The 22544-nt window shown below is 37.3% G+C and overlaps 1 protein-coding gene across 1 annotated transcript in view; it reads left to right on the top strand.

Moving 5' to 3' along the window:
- The first annotated feature begins 269 nt into the window (after positions 1–269).
- LOC128203791 (uncharacterized) overlaps positions 270–22544 on the top strand; it is a 36562-nt gene continuing 14287 nt past the window's right edge. The window contains exons 1-4 of the mRNA XM_052905336.1: positions 270–528; positions 1198–1339; positions 20283–21470; positions 22358–22449. Of these exons, the coding sequence (XP_052761296.1) occupies positions 1225–1339; positions 20283–21470; positions 22358–22449 (1395 nt within the window). The 5' untranslated portion in view covers positions 270–528; positions 1198–1224. The remainder of the gene's footprint in view (positions 529–1197; positions 1340–20282; positions 21471–22357; positions 22450–22544) is intronic.

The following is a 22544-nucleotide window of genomic DNA, read 5'->3' as shown; positions in this document are numbered from 1 at the left end:
TATTTTTCAGGAAAATATCATTTTTTAAACTCAGCGATTCAAAGTAATCATTTATTTTTTAAATATCAATCGTGGTTAGCAGAACGACAGCATCCATCAAATTCTCACTATAGAAAAGTATCGCTCATTACGAATGTCAAGAAATATGATTGGTCAGTAATAAAATCCTGACATGCGCATTAATTGATTGTCGAACTTCTTTTAAAGACAGAGCGGCCAAGCTTTATTGAACAACAGTAACGGTATATAGATGAATCATTAGACTAGTGTACAACACTGAGACGGAGCTAGGTGGAAACGACACCTATGCATCATTGAATGAAGTTAAAATAACACAAGTATAATTATACTCAACACACAGAAAGATAAAACATTTCAAGAAAAGTGTAAACTTGGAAACAAAGTTTGTATTATTTTAAAGAAGAATAATATTTGTTTTTAAAAAGGATTAAAATGCAAATTATATTTGAACTTATGTAAACTTCAACATCACGGTGTAGTGTGCAGAGTTTTGATTAACCGCTTAAGGTAAGAAATAAGTATTCAATGCAGGATTACTTTTTATGTTTTTGTATGCATTTGTCAACTGATTATATTTTTTATTAGCAGGTTGCCACAAACTTTATTTATTTCCTTAAAAATGCACTCTTACTTCCAAAAAAGGTGTACCACAATTGATGCAATTGTTTTAGTTTATCCAAAAGGATGAATAAATATCGAAAACAGTGGTTCTTATGAAGGATACCGTGTTTAATGTGAAAGAAAGGTGCAGAAAACACAGTATTTCTTCCTTATGAGACGGTAGTTGTTCACTGTAAATCTTTTGGAACGCCACCAGTTAATAAATATTTGTGCGTTTTCAGCTATTAAATACACGGTTTCAATCTTGTTATCACTAATTAATATTTTCCATAAATGCATTGATTAGTAAGTAGTTAAAGGTTTATCATTCAAAATTTATATTTGTTAGACATTTGTATGTATTAAATTCAAATAAGAGTACCACTTAATCATTTTCATGATTTGCAAACAATTGTTAGATAAAACAAACGCACAGACTGCGTATAGCTCTAGGGATAAGTAACTGCTATGTTGATAAACACGCTGAGAATGCAGTCCTTAATGTATTGTATTGTTGTTAAAATGACAATAGCTTCATCCAAAAGCTGCTATCATATTTGTCTCATTTATTTACAGAATAAATTATTCAATGAGCTGATTCAAATGCGGAAATACCTTACAATGGCGGTAGCAGTGTCCATAACTGTAATCTGTCTTACGATAAGCCATGTGGCTGGGCAACAGTCAACTGGATTTGATCAGAATCGTATGACTAGATGTAAGTTTTCGTTTCATACAATGTTTTATTATTGATGCAAACTGTGTGTGATTTATCAGCGAGTGTGTTGTTGTTTGGTTGTTAGCCTTGTGTCATTAGATACTTTACATTGCGTGTTGGCTGCTAGGCGCGCGTACTTGTAGTTTCATTGTATTATCAGAACTATATATTATCATTCATTTGCCATTCATATTGAACTTTTGGAAATTCATATATTGTTGTATTTGATTCGACATGCCATTTACAGAACTGAACATTTTCTTTCGAAGACTTTTAAACTAAACAGGGAGTAGCCAATTGGCAAACAATTGGAAGTCTATATTAATGACACCAAACATAGGTTATGAAACGTACACTTATTTTATTGAAAATAAAACCGCCTTACTGGGTCACACCTGTTACCAATGATCATGCAGAAATTCTACATGAGAGATACGTATAAGACAGAAAGTGTAAATACATTCACATATTGTTACAAGTGTCAAGATTCATTTAGCACTGGGAGCATTTCTGTTTCCGCTGATCGCTTCAACAGTTATTTAAAACCGTCTAGCATGTGCTTTGCATTAAATATTCATCTGAACAAAACCCAGCCTCTTCCTAGAATAATAATTTCTTTACATTGTCAGCTGCCATTTTACATTTCATTGTATAGATATGATGCCTAATTCCAATTTGCTTAGATCACAGGAAACGACAAATAGATATTTAGAAGATTTTTTTTTGTCTTTTGACATGGTAACAGACAAAGACAGATATTAAAATTCACTTCAAAGAACCCGTTTTATAAAACGATGACTAAATCTCTTTGAGAAACCTTTCAAGAAATGTTATCAAGTTACAAATAAATTGTCAGACAAAAGCAATATACCTGCGCTAGTGATGTGAACCCAGCGCCCGTCTATTAGGTATAACTACTTGTACTCTCATGATATGTATTACTCAGCCTGTTTGATACAAAAATGTACAAGTGAAATAAAGAGACTTTGCACGTAACAGTCATCCAAGTATATACTTGTTAAGATATAATTTGGGCTATCTACAGAAAATGGAGCGAGCGCAGCGAGAACGCTCGCACCATTGTCTGTATATAGCCAAAATGAACTCTAACATATTTGGTGTTCACGCTTGACTCACTGGCTCCGCCCTCTATGAAGTCACGTGGTAATTTGGTTCGAAAGATAAAAAATGGAGCTGCATTAAATAGGGTAAATCCTCGATCGTCATTGGCCCACAAATGTTGTTGTAGCGCAAAAAGACTTTTCTAAACACACTTGTTTCATCAAAATCACAATTTGACGTAGGGACTGAAACTTGATTAGTGCAGCATGAAATGTGTGTTATCTACATTCAGCACGGTGACACTGTAAGACTTTGTTTCCAAATAAGACAAAGCTCATCATGTGTTCTGTGGTTTGGAGGATTATTGAATTAAAATCTTAAACATGCCTCTCATGTATTGACAAAAGGTAATCCCACAATGAATTCTCTTAAACATAATTGATGCAGTTTTTAAGAGATGCACTGCATATTGCAGAAAAAAACAACAGTCTGAGCCTTTTGAAGATTTTATTTTGGACGCCAGCCTACTCACAACAATGCAATATTATGTCTAATAATGGTACATATACATTATTTTAATGAGATATTTTAGTGAAATGTTCCCAAATCATGCAAAAAATGAATACATATACATACATTTGTAAATAATTGTTTGTTCGTTGTATTGCAATGACTTGATTTTATAATAACTGGGACACCCCTCTTATTCCGGAGTTTGTCCTTCAATTATCAAAACTTGACCACATCCACTTTGTTAGCTATATATTAAAGTTTGTTTGTCTAATCCTTACTTAAATCTAAATAAAATGAGTATAATGAAGCTGACAACCTCCCACGTCCCCTGACAATGAAACATAGCTCTAGGTACATCAGTGTTCTCAAAACAGGCGAAATATTCAATTCTAAGACTAAGACTGGTTGACATTAATGTCATAATCATATATTTTATATATGTTTTTTTCCGTTTTTTTTTTGTTTGTTCGTCTGTCCAGCTGCCTTTTGTGCGTGTCTAGTTCGATCAATAAAAACTTTATCGTTCTGTTCAGCGCCTCGTTCTAGTTTCAATTGTTACTGAACGAAATATTTAAGTTAGTGAGCTAAAACAGCTAATGTTGATCTTATTGTTTACAAACGCATGTGCAGTTTTAAAGACACTTTGCGGTCGAATTCGTTAAATATTTGCATGAAAATCCTACATTTCACACCCCCTCAAAGCAAGCTCATTTATCTTAAATTCAATCTCGTTTGTGTATGATTTCACTTCAAAAGTAACAGTTTTAAAGCTAATATAAAATAAAACAAAACACGTATACAATTGACCACTATCCGTCTATGAAACTAAGGCAAATTGCCGTACTATAAAGACGCTTTAACGCGATATAAGAAGGAAGATTGTTTTCGAAATAACAAATTAATACCAAATAAACATATAATGTTTAACAGCCTTTGTAGTGGTTAACTTGTGGTTAAGGTGAATCGTCTTTTTTATTTTGCTATTGGGATGAAAGGCATTTTAAAGCGCAAAAGAGAATAATCATGCCAGGCGATGCATCTTGTGAATACTATTCGATTACAATCGCATTTCTTCTGTCATCTAGATGCAATGAAACTGTAATAAATCTTGACTACAGCTGGTTAAATATAGTTAAACATAAACCACTATAACAAGGCTTAGTTATCAGCAAAATTAGTCGTAGTAGTGACTAGCAGTACAAACATACCAACAGTTTTAAACGATACTATAATATATTATTGAAGAGGATAAAACAAAATAACAAAACAACAAACAAAACAATTTTTGATGAGATCTAGGGTTTGTTTATAGTTTGGCTCACCCGATAAAATCCGCAGCCGAGCCAGATAAACATCCTCCATCCACGGCACTAACCTAGTATTCTATTTATCCTGTTACTTTGTTTAAATAAACAATATAAACACCTTAAATTGTTAAGTATCTTTTTAAAAGTAAGGGGGGAACTGTTTTTTCCTGTTGACGTCATCACACTCGGTATCCATGTTTAAATCGCCACCAAAACAGTTCTGAAAACGTTTTTAATACGTTTATATTCAAAGTCATTGCATTTAATACGTCAATATCAATTCAAAACATAAAAAACAATTTTTAAACGTGCATAAGCATGGATCAGTCTACATACATCATCTGATGATGTAACAATTATTCCGCAAGTCACAGAGTACAGTACACAGGTCATGATTCAAGATCACGAGTGTTTACAAACAATCGCCACATATTAAATGGATTTAATTTATGTTGAAAGTGTTGGATGTTCAGAACTGAACCGGCAAAGAGATCATTCATTTCTGTTGTAAGTGAGATTTTGTCATTCACCACAGAAATGGAATAAACTATCGACGAGTATCGTTGAATGCTGTTTCACAGTTTCCAGCATTTTCGGGTGGGGTTAGATTTTCACATCACATATAGATTTCAGGTCGATTGTTTTGCCAGTGTCATTATTTTTTCATAATGATGGGACTTTATGGGCGAGTGATTATTGAGGTCGGCTGTAGGTGGTCCATTGATAAGATACTGAAACAGTATTTGTGCTGTTCCTCTGACATTGCATAATATAGAAAAGAAGTTCGTTTTCGCGGTCACATGACCACCTGACTATAGATAAAAATCGCGTGGTCTACTATCCTAATAAACTAAAGTTTACACGGCACCTTGTTATTGGACCGATTTGTACGCAAGTGACAGGATAAATGAAGATGACTGCCTCTGCGCCTTTGTTGACATTGTCGTCTTTAGTGGCGTGTTTATCAGTCTTCCTGTTGCCGTTTGTGGTATCGTGATTGTTTATCCGCCTCCCTTTTGCCGTTTGCGGTATCTTGAGTGTTTATCCGCCTTTCTGTTGCCGTTTGCGGTATCTTGGTTGTTTTTACGTCTGCCTGTTGTCGTTTGCGGTATCTTGATTGTTTAGCCTTCTGCCTGTTGCCATTTGCGGTATCATGATTGTTTTACCGTCTGTCTGTTGCCGTTTGCGGTATCTCGATTGTTTAGCATTCTGCCTGTTGCCGTTTGCGGTATCTTGATTGTTTAGCCTTCTGCCTGTTGCCGTTTGCGGTATCTTGATTGTGTATCCGCCTTCCCTTTGCCGTTTGCGGTATCTTGAATGTTTATCCGCTTCTAGTTGCCGTTTGCGGTATCTTGATTGTTAATCCGCCTGCCTGTTGGCGTTTGCGGTATCTTGATTGTTTATCCGCCTGCCTGTTGCCGTTTGCGGTATCTTGATTGTTTATCCGCCTTCCTGTTGCCGTTTGTGGTATCTGAGTGTTTATCCGTCTGCCTGTTGCCGTTTGCGGTATCTTGATTGTTTATCCGCCACCCTTTGTCGTATGCGGTATCTTGAGTGTTTATCCGCCTTTCTGTTGCCGTTTGCGGTATCTTGGCTGTTTTTGCGTCTGCCTGTTGTCGTTTGCCGTATCTTGATTGTTAAGCCTTCTGCCTGTTGCCGTTTGCGGTATCTTGATTGATTAACCGACTGTCTGTTACCGTTTGCGGTATCTTGATTGTTTACCCTTCTGTCTGTTGCTATTTGCGGTATCTTGATTGTTTAACCGTCTGTCTGTTGCCGTTTGCGGTATCTTGATTGTTTATCCGCCTCCCTTTTGCCGTTTGCGGTATCTTGAGTGTTTATACGCCTTCTTGTTGCCGTTTGCGGTATGTTGATTGTTTATCAGCCTGTTAATTGCCGTTTGCGTATCTTGATTGTTTATCCGCCTCCATGTTGCCGTTTTAGGTATCTTGAATGTTTAACCGTCAGCCTGTTGCCGTTTCCGGTATCTTGGTTGTTTTTGCGTCTGCCTGTTGTCGTTTGCGGTATATTGAGTGTTAATGCGCATTCGTATTGTCGTTTGCGGTATCTTGAGTGTTTATCCAGCTTCCTGTTGCCGTTTGCAGTATCTTGATTGTTTATCCGCTTACCTGTTGCCGTTTGCGGTATCTGAGTGTTTATACAGCTTCCTGTCGCGTTTGCGGTATCTTGAGTGTTTATCCGTCTTCCTGTTGCCGCTTGTGGTATCTCAGTGTTTATCCGTCTGCCTATTGCCGTTTGCGGTATCTTGATTGTTTAGATTTCTGCCTGTTGCCGTTTGCAGTATCTTGATTGTTTAATCGTCTGTCTGTTGCCGTTTGAGGTATCTTGATTGTTTAGCCTTCTGCCTGTTGCCATTTGCGGTATCTTGATTGTTTATCCGCCTCCCTTTTGCCGTTTGTGGTATCTTGAGTGTTTATCCAGCTTTCTGTTGCCGTTTGCGGTATCTTGAGTGTTTATTCGCCGTCCTGTTGTCGTTTGCGGTATCTGAGTGTTAATCGGTCAGCCTGTTGCCGTTTGCGGTATCTTGTTTGTATTTGCGTCTGCCTGTTGCCGTTTGTGGTATCTTGATTGTTTATCCGCCACCCTTTTGCCGTTTGGGGTATCTTGAGTGTTTATCCGACTTTCTGTTGTCGTTTGCGGTATCTTGGTTGTTTTTGCGTCTGCCTGTTGCTGTTTGCAATATCTTGAGTGTTTATCCGTCAGCCTGTTGCTGTGTGCGGTATCTTGAGTGTTTATCCGCCTTTCTGTTGTCGTTTGCGGTATCTTGATTGTTTATCCGCCTTCCTGTTGTCGTTTGCGGTATCTGAGTGTTAATCGGTCAGCCTCTTGCCGTTTGCGGTATCTTGTTTGTATTTGCGTCTGCCTGTTGCCGTTTGCGGTATCTTGATTGTTTATCCGCCTCCCTTTTGCCGTTTGAGGTATCTTGAGTGTGTATCCGACTTTCTGTTGTCGTTTGCGGTATCTTGGTTGTTTTTGCGTCTGCCTGTTGCTGTTTGAAGTATCTTGAGTGTTTATCCGTCAGCCTGTTGCTGTGTGTGGTATCTTGAGTGTTTATCCGCCTTTCTGTTGTCGTTTACGGTATCTTGATTGTTTATCCGCCTTCCTGTTGTCGTTTACGGTATCTTGATTGTTTATCCGCCTTCCTGTTGCCGTTTACGGTATCTTGAGTGTTTATCCGCCTTCCTGTTGTCGTTTGCGGTATCTTGAGTGTTTATCCGCCTTCCTGTTGTCGTTTACGGTATCTTGAGTGTTTATCCGCCTTCCTGTTGTCGTTTACGGTATCCTGAGTGTTTATCCGCCTTATTGTTGCCGTCTGCGGTATCTTGAATGTTTATCCGCCTTCTTGTTGCCGTTTGCGGTATCTTAAGTGTTTATCCGTCAGCCTGTTGCCGTTTTCGATATCTTGGTTGTTTTGCGTCTGCCTGCCTAATAAATTACAGTATCAATGGCGGAAACAGTTGAAACAGTTACTAAGGAAACAGAAACTAATATCATCATAAATAATCATATAATATGTATAATATTTTTCTTTATCTTATCTTTATCTATATAAAACAGAGCAAAGTAGAAACCCAGATGGTATGCATGTAAATTGTTTGTTTATAGATGTGAAGGTGACCGCCTCACGCGTCTTTCTTCCATACGTGGGTGTCCTGCTTGCCTGTGCGTTTGACTGTTGACTGTTGCTTATGATATATGTGCGCTGGAAGAAGAGTATGACACGTTAAGTACTGTGCTGAATACTAAACGTGTCAAATATTTGCAGCAATACCGTTTTAATAGATAATTAAATTCATACATACTCAAGCAAAACACCTTCCTCAAATTATATGACGATATGGAAGCGTGTATCGTATTCACTGATAATAAGATCACTTATATAAGAGCATTTCGTCCTGTCAACCTACCGAGATATTTTACGACATATCACGAATAAGTTTTCATTGAATGTGAAATAGATTATCTGTGATGCTCTATGGAAAATATAAATCGGGCTGATTGCTCGGAAATTTATAACAGTGAACATCGTTGTTAACTTTAACATTGTAACTGCACTGAAAATTTAATTGATACACGTGTGATTCTCAGAATTTCTGACAAGATTTGAGACAATTTACTTGTTTTATGCAAGTTTATTAGCACATGATAAAATATTTAACCTTTCAAGTTAAGTTGTTAGATTTAACCATGTTCTGAACAATCGGCCCATTGTGTTCTGGTTTTGAGATGTTGTTTCGGTGATGAAGCGCATTTTCAAGTCATTTACATTTAGTTTAAACTTATTTATTTTACAACGAATCTGAAACAAGCTATTGCAACTTATATTCATCACTCTCGTTGGCACGATGTTTCACAAGAGTGTGGTCTTGTGTTGTGGGGGAACCGGAGTACCCGGAGGAAACTCACTTGTCCGACTTGGTGACCACAAACTGAACTCACATGCCGGGAAACGAACCCGGGTCGTCTAGGTGAGAAGCGAATGCACTTACCACTGCGCAAACCGGACAACCGGTTTCATTTTTACTTCATAAATCGTTTTCTCGACACTTAATGGCAGTTACATTTTTTAAGCCTAATTTGAAAATATGTATCTTTTAACTGTTTTAGACTTATCAGTTTTACACATTCGGAACTTCTCGGAAGTTTTCCATCGAAAACAACCTCGGATGTATGCCGGTCCATCAGAAAAAATAGTTCGTAAAAATCTAAATAAAAGTTTTAACTACATGTAGTGTTGCTACGCGTTTTCTGTATATCTTAAGTTTAAATTGAGTGCATAACTAATAAAGATTCAAAAGAGTAAAGTCATAACGTTTAACGGCTACATTCAATTTAATACGCGATTTACATTATAAGCCGTCCATAATTATTCATCCGAGGTTGTTTTCGATGGTTAATGGCCGGGTTGTTCCGAATGAAGTATTACTTTCACTGATGGTATGTATTTCTTTTTCACCAAAGACATTGGTAAAAAGTTAGGTGGTTTTGAAAGCAGCGCTTTGCTTGAATGGTGTTTCCAAACCTGAAGGGCGTACATACCAATGATTGCTGTTGTTTGTCTGAGAACAAGGTTAAGAGTTAGATCGCCCGGTTATCAAAGAACAGTCTGTGTTTGAAGCCTGTTGAAAGAAAGATGTTGGAGACAAAACTACCAACAAATAATCTTATCGGTCTGAAGGAAATGTTCATAAAAGAATAAACCTCTTTGGTTTACAAGATTCAACCATTTTGGCAGACAAGGTTAAACCAGTTTAATAACAATCAGACTGGTATTAAAAACGAAATAGAAACGAAAAACAATGTCGTAATTGTGTCACAACAATCCTTAATATTCTAGTTTTAATATTCACTAAAACAGTATCCTATTTGTAGTAACAGTGGTGCTAACATAACCACGTGACACTGTAAACCGTGTCCTGGCAATGTCGAGGATTTGTAAAGTAAGAACATCAAAAAAACGTGGATATTTACATGTGTTTTATTGCGCCTTGGACGACATTGTACAAATATATTACCTTGTGATACATGAAAACATTTGTAAAATGATCGTCAATGTGATAGCTGGTCCCATAGAAATAACTTTCTAAACTTGAAGACAGTGCGTTATTTTAAGCGTGTTAACATTAATTATGCAAAGGCTGTTTTTGTTATCTATTTACATAAATTATACGTCGGATATGTGTGTTGTCTTGTGTGTGGTCGTGTAAGTTGTCTTGTGTGTTATCTTGTGGAATGTTTTGTGTGTTGTCGTGTGTGTTTACTTGTGTGTTGTCTTGTGTTTTGTTTTGTATGTTTTCTTGCATCTTTTCTTGTGTTTTTTTCTTGTGGGTTGTCTTGTATGTTGTCTTGTGTGTTGTATTGTGTGTTGTTTTGTATGTTGTCTTGTGTGTTGTATTGTGTGTTGTTTTGTATGTTGTCTTTCGAATTTTCTTGTGTGTTGTATTGTGTGTTGTTTAGTGTGTTGTCTTGCGTGTTTTCTTGTGTGTTGTCTTGCATGTTATCTTGCGTGTTTTCTTGTGTGTTGTCTTGTGTGTTGTATAGTGTGCTGTCATGTGTGCTGTCTTGTGTGGTTTCTTGTGTGTTGTCTTGTATGTTATCTTGCGTGTTTTCTTGTGTGTTGTCTTGTGTGTTGTATAGTGTGCTGTCATGTGTGCTGTCTTGTGTGATTTCTTGTGTGTTGTCTTGTGAGTTGTCTTGTGTGTTGTCTTGTGTGTTATCTTGTGTATTCCTGTGTGTGTTGTCCTGTGTGGTATCGTGTGTGTTATCGTGTGTGCTGTCTTGCGGATTCCCGTGTGTGTTGTCTTATGGATTGTTTTGTGTGTTGTCTTGTGTGTTGTTTGTGGATTCTTGTGTGTGTTGTCTTATGGATGGTCTTGTGTGTTGTCTTGTGTGTTGTTTATGGATTCTTGTATGTGTTGTCTTTTGTGTTGTCTTGTGGATTGTCGTGTGTGTTTTCTTGTGTGTTGTCTTGTGTATTGTCTTGTGTGTTGTCTAATGGATTGTCTTGTGTGTGTTGTCTTGTGTGTTGTCTTATCGATTGTCGTGTGTGTTGTCTAATGGATTGTCGTGTGTGTTGTCTTATGGATTGTCTTGTGTGTTGTCTTATGGATTGTCGTGTGTGTTTTCTTATGGATTGTCGTGTGTGTTGTCTTATGGATTGTCTTGTGTGTTGTCTAATGGATTGTCTTGTGTATTGTCGTATGGATTGTCTTGTGTGTTGTCTTGTATATTGTCTTGTGTGTTGTCTTATGGATTGTCTTGTGTGTTGTCTTGTATATTGTCGTGTGTGTTGTCTTATGGATTGTCTTGTGTGTTGTCTTGTATATTGTCTTGTTTGTTGTCTTATGGATTGTCTTGTGTGTTGTCTTGTATATTGTCTTGTTTGTTGTCTTATGGATTGTCTTGTGTGTTGTCTTGTATATTGTCTTGTGTGTTGTCTTATGGATTGTCTTGTGTGTTGTCTTGTTTATTGTCGTGTGTGTTGTCTTATGGATTGCCTTGTGTGTTTTCTTGTATATTGTCTTGTGTGTTGTCTTATGGATTGTCTTGTGTGTTGTCTTGTATATTGTCGTGTGTGTTGTCTTATGGATTGTCTTGTGTGTTGTCTTGTATATTGTCTTGTGTGGTGTCTTATGGATTGTCTTGTGTGTTGTCTTGTTCATTGTCTTGTGTGTTGTCTTGTGTGTTGTCTTATGGATTGTCTTGTGTGTTGTCTTATATATTGTCTTGTTTGTTGTCTTGTATATTGTCTTGTGTGGTGTCTTATGGATTGTCTTGTGTGTTGTCTTGTATATTGTCTAGTGTGTTGTCTTATGGATTGTCTTGTGTGTTGTCTTGTATAATGTCGTGTGTGTTGTCTTATGGATTGTCTTGTGTGTTGTCTTGTATATTGTCGTGTGTGTTGTCTTATGGATTGTCTTGTGTGTTGTCTTGTATATTGTCTTGTTTGTTGTCTTATGGATTGTCTTGTGTGTTGTCTTGTATATTGTCTTGTTTGTTGTCTTATGGATTGTCTTGTGTGTTGTCTTGTATATTGTCTTGTGTGTTGTCTTATGGATTGTCTTGTGTGTTGTCTTGTATATTGTCGTGTGTGTTGTCTTATGGATTGTCTTGTGTGTTTTCTTGTATATTGTCTTGTGTGTTGTCTTATGGATTGTCTTGTGTGTTGTCTTGTATATTGTCGTGTGTGTTGTCTTATGGATTGTCTTGTCTGTTGTCTTGTATATTGTCTTGTGTGGTGTCTTATGGATTGTCTTGTGTGTTGTCTTGTACATTGTCTTGTGTGTTGTCTTGTGTGTTGTCTTATGGATTGTCTTGTGTGTTGTCTTGTATATTGTCTTGTGTGTTGTCTTGTATATTGTCTTGTGTGGTGTCTTATGGATTGTCTTGTGAGTTGTCTTGTATATTGTCTAGTGTGTTGTCTTATGGATTGTCTTGTGTGTTGTCTTGTATATTGTCGTGTGTGTTGTCTTATGGATTGTCTTGTGTGTTGTCTTGTATATTGTCTTGTGTGGTGTCTTATAGATTGTCTTGTGTGTTGTCTTGTACATTGTCTTGTGTGTTGTCTTGTGTGTTGTCTTATGGATTGTCTTGTTTGTTGTCTTGTATATTGTCTTGTTTGTTGTCTTATGGATTGTCTTGTGTGTTGTCTTGTGTGTTGTTTGTGGACTGGATTCTTGTGTGTGTTTTCTTGTAGATTGTCGTGTGTGTTTTCTTGTGTGTTCTTTTGTGTGGTTTTGTGTGTTTATTGTGAGTTTTCTTGTGTGATGGCTTGTTTGTTGTCTTATGTGCGATCGTCTGGGTTTACTGCTTGGTGGTCTCTTGATTGTTATATAAACTTTTGTTTTCTATCTGTGTGGAAAGACCATGCCGGAGAGTGAGTGTGGTATGCTGGAATAGATATTTGCCTCTCACCCAAGATGTTGTGGATTCAAACACCATTAGTGATACTTTCTTCAATGGGCACAAGCACTTGTTTCTGCCCAGGAAACAATCTCAAGAGTAATTCCACAAGCTTTCGTCACAATCGAGCTCAAAGGAAACTATAAGTTCCGGTGATGTCAAGTAGGTTGCTAAGGGGATATCCATTGTTTTAACTTAATGATAACATGGTATTACCGTTAGGCTACAGTCTTGTACAGTACTTGTATGGAGCGTTACTGTCATGTAAATATGCTATGAGAATTTTGCGCAGAACTCAGAGAACCTTAAAAGTAAACTGTAACAAAGCACACTTATCGTACAGCGATATTAGAACTGCTATCATGTTTACGGTAGGAAGATCAAATACCATCAGAGAATGGGACAAATACACAAATAAGACAAACACAACACAAATAAGACGCATACTCTAGACAGCCCGTGCACTTAACGATACGACAACCTTAGAAGTAATGACGCAGTTTTAAAAAAAACTAATGAACGTAATTATAATTATTCTTACACGTTGCAAATGCATTCAAATTTAAATCAAAACCAATGTAATCATTACTCTTTTAAATAACAATCAGTAGGTATTTCAAAGACAATATAATCAACAATGATTGAATATTGTATCTTTTTCAAACAATCATGAAAGGAATACCAACCTACCTTTCAATCTTAGCTTTTGGTTTTAAACAATTAAAGTTCATAGTTGTATTTAAATTGACGATTTTGTAGGTTAATGTTAATCAACTATGTCAATAGCTCTGTGATAAATAGTAATTTTGCTATGTTTGAACTGGTACACGTTTAATGCTTACTTTTGAGTCAGTAAAATGCACATGTCGTCCAACAACAGTTGAGCTATATGCCTTATGCATCATATAGGGAATTGTGTCCTTCTTCTCGATAACAATGGCAATTAGAATAAAGCTGGTTACTTCGACCAGTGTTCATGCACCAGTCAATTGTAACCACGGCCCCCCAAGGTCCGGGGGTATACCGGGGATAGCCGGGGAAAGGGGCCGTGTTTTTACCTTCCCGATGGCCCCGTAGTGCCGGGTGAATGCGGTGGTTTTGTATTCGCTTTGATGAGTGGTGTTGAGGGGCGGTTTCCATATAAGTAATATCTTAACTTACGTCGATTTAGCAAATTAAACGAAACTTAAAGGTGCTTTCAATAAAAAAGTATGTAAACTACATAATATGAATGGAAATACAGTATTTAAGATAGTATAAAGTTATCTTTACATATGTGTTTCTACTCTACATCTGCCCTGCATTCAGTTAACGAATTGTGCGATCGGTTCTTGCGATTTAGTTCCCCGCCTGCAGTTGTACCAGCCCGCATAAAATCCACTACACTTTTGTGAACAATATGGTTTTCTTTCTTTCTGTAATTAACATACTGAAATTGAAAAGGATCCTTCATTTACTCACGAGGTATTAAATAACACAGAGGACAATGACAATAGAACGAATATCATGTTGACATCCTGTGAAAAAAGAGCGTCTAATGAAAAAAGAAGATATCATGATAAACATTAAAATGTCAAAATTCAACTGTTGAGACAACCGTTGGAAAATTATTTCAAAATTAACAACATCTCATTTATGTAATATTTAGATGACATGTTAACAGTTTGATGATTTAGAATGGGTGTATTCTCTGCGATAAAGCAGGGATATAAAACAACGTATTTTTCTAACGTCAGGCTCCAATATCACGAAAATACTTAAGTCAAATCTCAAACTCAGTCTCAATACATTGTATCACATAGCATTAAAATTTATTAAAAATCATATATGTTATTTGCAGTTTTATAAGCACATTCTATCATGGAATATACTGATAAAAGCCTTTGGTCGAATTCAAAGCTAAATATATTCTACAGCCAAAAATGTATTTGAGTACAATTCAGTATTCTTTATAAAATACTCAAGTATATTTTTGCTCTAGAATTAGTTTTCTTTGAAATATTGACAAAACATTTTTATCGACACATTCTATGAGAAAATACGTTTTCGAACAGTATAAAACCATGCAAGATTTTGAAGGATATTTTGCTTTTATATGGTGAAATATGTGGAGACTGATTTTGAGATTTGACTTTTTCGTGATATTGGGGCCAGGTAACGTAAGCGACCTATCAGCCTTTAGTGCCGATGCGTGCTGGTGCTGAATGTCTGCTTGCAATATTTGACAAGATTCTACAACTTTAAACTTTTGGTGCTCGCCGAATGGGCATTACCCGATGGCGATGGTAAATAATCTTACCCCACCCCATTCCCTCCCACTTCCCCTTATTCTCCATTTACACATAAAAAATCTTGTCTAACAATGATCCTTCTGTTCATGATTTGGTTTTGCGCCTACTCTAATGAATGTATCAAACTGTAACTAAATGGACGGGTATGATTAGATGTTAAGGCTTTGATAATAACACTACTTGATGACAAAACTAATGAGAATGTTGATGAGAATAGAACTAATCGTTAACAGTAATACAATGGAAATTACTTCAACGAGCCCAGTTGCCATACAAGTTTGTATGTATTACATGGAAACATTACATGACGTTACATGCCTTAAAACCAAAACCTTTTACATTCATACTCTTGCTTTCAAACTATCGACATCGGAGTAATTTTGTTGCTCTTCATCATGCACATTGTAATGATTTTTCCACACTCGTGGCATTAAAGGGACATGTGATACCGAATTACAGGCGGGATTTCAGCAGGTCCACAGAGACCGTTACTCGAGACTCTGAGATTTGTGATCTGGTCTTTATACTGCGATTGGCATAGAGTTCTTAGGAAATACCAAAAAAGTATCAAACAAACACAAACTGAATTATTGTGACCCTCCCCCATTTTACACTCGAAGAGATGGGTGGGTGGGTATTGTTTATAGCGTTAATGTCCGTCCGTCTGTCCTTACATCCATCGGACGTCCTACACCCCAGGGGATTCTTTACGAAACTCTGGTTAAATATTCACTACATCGAGAGGCCATGCTGATCCCACATTAATGGTGCATAGGCTCATTGTCGAGATCTGGATTTCTTGTCTGCCCCATAATAATAAATTATCTCCTTTTTATAACCACTTGAAAGATTTTCATGAACCTTATGTACAATGACGATCACATCCACACAACACTCACCTCTATCGCGAGGGCAGACATTGTTGTTTTGTTTACTAATACAACCGTCTAGTTGTATTGGCATTCTAATGCCAGGATGTTGCTTGGACCTTTTTTCTTGTAAAAATGCATTTTTTTTCAAGATATTAAGTGTAAAATAACGATGTGAAGTAACCTAATGAACCACCCAATTTTGATCTCCCTGTTGCACTGATTTTAGCCCGTGTTAGTGTTTGTTGCAACTTAAGATTGCATTTTCATCTCATTAACACAAAAGGTAAATATTTAACTCGTGAATTTAACTTATAAGTGCTGACTCGGTGATACATATTATTTTCTTAAAATGAAACAAACAATTACCATCTATGTAATTACATAACTTAGAAATATATGCATATTTATTACTACTATACAATTATTCTTAATTAACAACCAGCTCCCTCAGGCAGAACATAAAGCGAATTAGTGGAGAGGGGTTGATCACATCGTGTGATCGAATAGGCGTCACCCACTCGGCTGCACTGGTTTCTATGTGTACGTGAAGTCTGTGTTATTTTCCTACATTGGCAAATGTTCACAAGTGCTAAGAAGTGACATGGCTTTGATAACGCCTATGTTGTATTGAGATATGGTCGCATTCTTTAAACAAAATCACAACAGTCGCATTCTTTAAACAAAATCACAACAGTCGCATTCTTTAAACAAAATCACAACAGTCGCATTCTTTAAACAAAATCACAACAGTCGCATTCTATAAACAAAATCACAACAGTCGCATTCTATAAACAAAATCACAACAGTCGCATTCTATAAACAAAATCACAACAGTCGCATTCTATAAACAAAATCACAACAGTCGCATTCTTTAAACAAAATCACAACAGTCGCATTCTATAAACAAAATCACAACAGTCGCATTCTATAAACAAAATCACAACAGTCGCATTCTATAAACAAAATCACAACAGTCGCATTCTATAAACAAAATCACAACAGTCGCATTCTATAAACAAAATCACAACAGTCGCATTCTATAAACAAAATCAGAACAGTCGCATTCTATAAACAAAATCAGAACAGTCGCATTCTATAAACAAAATCAGAACAGTCGCATTCTATAAACAAAATCAGAACAGTCGCATTCTATAAACAAAATCAGAACAGTCGCATTCTATAAACAAAATCACAACAGTCGCATTCTATAAACAAAATCAGAACAGTCGCATTCTATAAACAAAATCACAACAGTCGCATTCTATAAACAAAATCACAACAGTCGCATTCTATAAACAAAATCACAACAGTCGCATTCTTTAAACAAAATCACAACAGTCGCATTCTATAAACAAAATCAGAACAGTCGCATTCTATAAACAAAATCAGAACAGTCGCATTCTATAAACAAAATCAGAACAGTCGCATTCTATAAACAAAATCACAACAGTCGCATTCTATAAACAAAATCACAACAGTCGCATTCTATAAACAAAATCAGAACAGTCGCATTCTATAAACAAAATCAGAACAGTCGCATTCTATAAACAAAATCAGAACAGTCGCATTCTATAAACAAAATCAGAACAGTCGCATTCTATAAACAAAATCACAACAGTCGCATTCTATAAACAAAATCACAACAGTCGCATTCTATAAACAAAATCACAACAGTCGCATTCTATAAACAAAATCACAACAGTCGCATTCTATAAACAAAATCACAACAGTCGCATTCTATAAACAAAATCACAACAGTCGCATTCTATAAACAAAATCACAACAGTCGCATTCTATAAACAAAATCACAACAGTCGCATTCTATAAACAAAATCACAACAGTCGCATTCTATAAACAAAATCAGAACAGTCGCATTCTATAAACAAAATCAGAACAGTCGCATTCTATAAACAAAATCACAACAGTCGCATTCTATAAACAAAATCAGAACAGTCGCATTCTATAAACAAAATCAGAACAGTCGCATTCTATAAACAAAATCACAACAGTCGCATTCTATAAACAAAATCACAACAGTCGCATTCTATAAACAAAATCACAACAGTCGCATTCTATAAACAAAATCACAACAGTCGCATTCTATAAACAAAATCAGAACAGTCGCATTCTATAAACAAAATCAGAACAGTCGCATTCTATAAACAAAATCAGAACAGTCGCATTCTATAAACAAAATCAGAACAGTCGCATTCTAATTTACTGAAACCGGTATGCGTTATGAGTTAATATTGGTCCAACATGAACACTTTTAACCTTTTGATTTAAATAGAAATATATTGAAGATATTTTGTTTCTGTCCTTTCTGTCGACAGCAATGTTTTGGTGATTTTTACAGACCTCAATACCAATTCATAAGTGTGGACAAGTAAAAGTCACTGAACCCGAGATATTTAAATATCAAGTAACTGTTGTGTACCATGTTGTCTAGGACAACGTTCAATAACTAGCATGCGTATACGACCTCAGTCACATTTGCACTACTGCTATGATACGGCGGTCATAGGCATCTGAAATTGAAAGAAACGAGCGGTGGCCGCAGGGTTACCGTATGGCGTATCCCTATCTCTTACAGGCCACAGGGGTCGCTACAGGATTGTAGCACGGAGCCATGCCGTAGAGAGGTTCCATGGCGACCAAACATCGGGCTAACGCTGGCCTTGCGTTTACAGTGCGGCTGCCTTAAAATTTTATGAATTACAATTGACTTTGTGGACCCCCTTAAATTGCGGCAGTTGCATGGGTTCCACGGGCGCCCTAGGCCCTACTATGTACGGTGGCCTTGTAGTATGTGACAGACCCTGCGGGAAATGCTAGGCCAACGCACGGCTTTCGTACGCTGCACGCACTTAATTCGTACGGTCCCTGTGGCAGTCTTCGCCGTGCGTGGAGCAAATATATGTATAGAGATACCAGTGTTTCTTGTATTTTGTCAAAATTCTACGGCCGCCGTAGGGACCCGTGCGCCATCATTTAAACGGATTTACGACAGCCGTAGGTTTTTCTTTCACCAATAAATCAAAATACGCCTTGCGTCTACCCTAGCATTTGTGACTGCTACAGTATCTGACCGTGGTAATGCTGCGGCGACCCTATAAGTGCTATAGGTCGTAGATATTTCATACCCTACGACAGACGCGGCAAATGTGTATGAGGCGGAAACGAAAAGTGTTATTATGTAATCGTAAAATTGTTCTTGCCTGGCTTAACTTTGTCCCAATTGCCCCAAGATGGTAAAAATTTAATATATATTTTTTTTCTTTCTGTTGTTTCTCGAAAAGTATAAGCCTGGTATAGCATCGAACCGTTGGCAATAAGGCTAAATCGTGATGCTTGGTGAACCATATCAGCTGTGCGTCATTTTTAAGTAAGAGTATTGCTAACTGACTACTAATATTTGAAGTTTATGACCGAGACATATCACAGAATAAGTTATTGCATTTTTAAATGTTCATTATTTTAACTGAAATTGGACGCGAGGTGAATAATTTGGCAATGTTACAATGCCAAAACAAATGCGTATTTGTAATATTGTTATCGCTATGATATTTTAAAATTTCTTTCTGTACAATAAACCCTTTTCATTGAGACCAAAATACAAAAGTGGTCACCGTTCAACAAGAATGTACGTTTTAAAAAAGGACACCATTAGTTATTAAAAAATCGTTCTCCAGACAACCCGCATGTATGCCACCGCCAACCACCGCATGTATTCCCATTCCACAAATGTACCTCCGCCCCCCACCCCCCGCATTTATGCCCCCGTATGTTGCCTCATTACAACTTATTGATACGGCCGGAGAATGGACCAGCACTTAAACCAATTCATTGGCTATTTAATGAGCATTTTCTCCTAATATGATATGATCAGCTTGTCAAAATGGACATCAGTGGTTTGTTGATGGCCATTTAATGGACAGTTACTGATTAACAACCTGATACTCTGTAGGTGGACGGTTGTTAACTATCATTATAATCAATGTCATAACAAATGATACTTTTGTCTCGACACCAAGCTTTGCTATATTTATATAATTCATGAGCAACTTGATATCAATTCATCCATTGCCAATGCTATAAACTTATTCAGTTTTAATAAATAAAATCTATATTGATCGATGTAACTGTTTTATATTCCCCTGTAAAGGCTGGTACAATTTGTACAGCCACTCCATTTTTTGTCCTGAACTTTTCCGACCTCTTTATTATTCATGAAATAACTTTGTTTATTGGCTATAAGACACAATCTACATCCGACATCGCAAAGTGAATGAAAATTACTTCGCATCAACCGTATCAAATACTATAGTATAGTATATTCGGGAAGAACATCAGGGTTTCTTTATATGCTTACTTTCATTCCTTGCTCAAAAAAGTATAATAAACAATAGCCAATGTAATACACGTGCGGTGCAACAAATGAAATAAAATGTGTTATCTATTTAATTGTTTCAGGGCTACAAAGACTTTCAAATCCAGACATACAGCAACGACAACAACAGCAACAACAAGACATGATGAGTCGTGTCCAAAATCAAGTGAACAATTTAATGCAAAGCACATCCGGTGGTGCTGGTATGAATACAGGATCACTTCTCGACAGAATGTCGTCAAATGTGAACACAGTGACTCAAAATTTGATGAACAATTTCAACAGAGGACCAGTGATAAATACAATCACCTCTAACAGTCCTGGTACTGTGACCAGCGATCAGATATCTCCATTTAATGTCATATTTAGTGGGCAAAGGTCATCGCAGGGTCAAGGTAACGCCTTGCCGGATACCCAAACTCCAAGGTCAAGGTCAGCGTTCGATACAAGTGTGCGACAGTTTCGATTGGATTCTGTTTCCTCTGGCAATGTTAACCCTGAACCAATTATTTTTACCTCCCAACCGCCCCAGCAAGCCTCGGGAATGGTTGTTGTTCGTAGAAATAACACAACATCACGACGCCCTCTCGGGACAGCCGGTTCGTTCTCACAGCAGCGGTTATCTAATGTACCTTTCAGTACCATGCTTAACTCATTCGGGATCAATATTCCCACGATTTCTGGCCAATCAGGAACGTTCTGGAGTGTTGGTAATACTGGCTCATCCGGAGACGGGGGCTCAAACACGAGAATGGTTTCAAGGCGAACCCAACCACTTGGTTTTGGTTCAAACCAGTTTAGTGTATTCTTAGGTTCTTCCTCAGGGCAGGAGCCCGCTAGTTTCAGTGTAGGTTCCGGTCAGCCTTTTAGCGTTAGATCCAGAGAGTTGGGCTCAGAAAGCAGCCAGAGGCCGGCATCATCTTCGACGTCAGGTCAAACCACGGTGTCGCAAACACCATTTCGTACAGGTGGTTTAGCTTTTGGAGAAGGACGATTTGTTAATTTAAATGGTCCAGGAATAGATCTTAGTCAAACAACGGGTCCGCAGGAAACGTCTGGGTCAAATCTTTGGCAGTTTTCTGGGTCACCTACGTCATTTTCAGGTGGATCGACGTCAAGTTCCGATGGAAATATAAACGATGCTGGAAGTCCCAGCTCAAGATTCGGAAATGCTTTCGGAAGTGGGTTTACATCTGGTATGGAGACTACTTTCGTTTCGGACACATTTCCACCTAATATGACAACACAGTTTGACGCATCTTCATTTGGAGGTAAGAATGTAGTGTCAATACACGTTATGTCACAATCAGTATCGGCGAATTTCTGTTTATACGGCATTGGTGAAGGGATTTAAGTGGCATATGATGGTCAATGATCCATTAATCAGATTTAACGGACATATGATGGTCAATGATCCATTAATCAGATTTAACGGACATGATGGCCCATGATCCATTAATCAGATTTAACGGACATATGATGGCCCATGATCCATTTATCAGATTTAACGGACATATGATGGGTCATGATACATTATTCAGATTTAACGGACAAATGATGGCCCATGATCCATTAATCAGATTTAACGGACAAATGATGGGCCATGATCCATTTATCAGATTTAACGGACATATGATGGGTCATGATACATTATTCAGATTTAACGGACAAATGATGGCCCATGATCCATTAATCAGATTTAACGGACAAATGATGGGCCATGATCCATTTTTAAGATTTAACGGACATATGATGGGTCATGATACATTATTCAGATTTAACGGACAAATGATGGCCCATGATCCATTAATCAGATTTAACGGACAAATGATGGGCCATGATCCATAAATCAGATTTAACGCAAAAATGATGGGCCATGACACATAAATACGATTGAACTGACCAATGATAGCCATTGAGTCACTATCAGATTTTACTAACCAATGATGGTCCATCATACAAAAATCGGATTTAACTAACCAATAGTAGCCATTGAGACATTCATCAGATTTAAATGAACAGTAATGGCCCTTGATACAAGTGTCTAATTTAGCTGAACAATGTTGGCGATTTGGACGCTTTAATCAAGAGGTAATTGGTACATGTCAACTTGAAATATTAGGATAAACAGTATTGACCGAATGTCCACTGTCTTCAGACACCTTCGTACGGACCACTGTAGGAGTGACAGCTGCTTCCCAGCCGCAACCCACCTCCCCCACCCGCTCCAACAACATCCCGCCAGACGCTGTGAGTATCGTTGATAGACTCGGGATTAAAAGCAGTCATAAATCCATGGAAACAAGTTATATAAGACTGCTCGCAAAAAAATCAGGTCGCAGATT

Source organism: Mya arenaria, chromosome 9 (genome assembly GCF_026914265.1).
Source record: "Mya arenaria isolate MELC-2E11 chromosome 9, ASM2691426v1".
Classification (NCBI taxonomy): Eukaryota; Metazoa; Mollusca; class Bivalvia; order Myida; family Myidae; genus Mya; species Mya arenaria.
The sequence above is the reverse complement of the archived record's forward strand: the minus strand, read 5'-3'. Positions and strand labels throughout refer to the sequence as shown.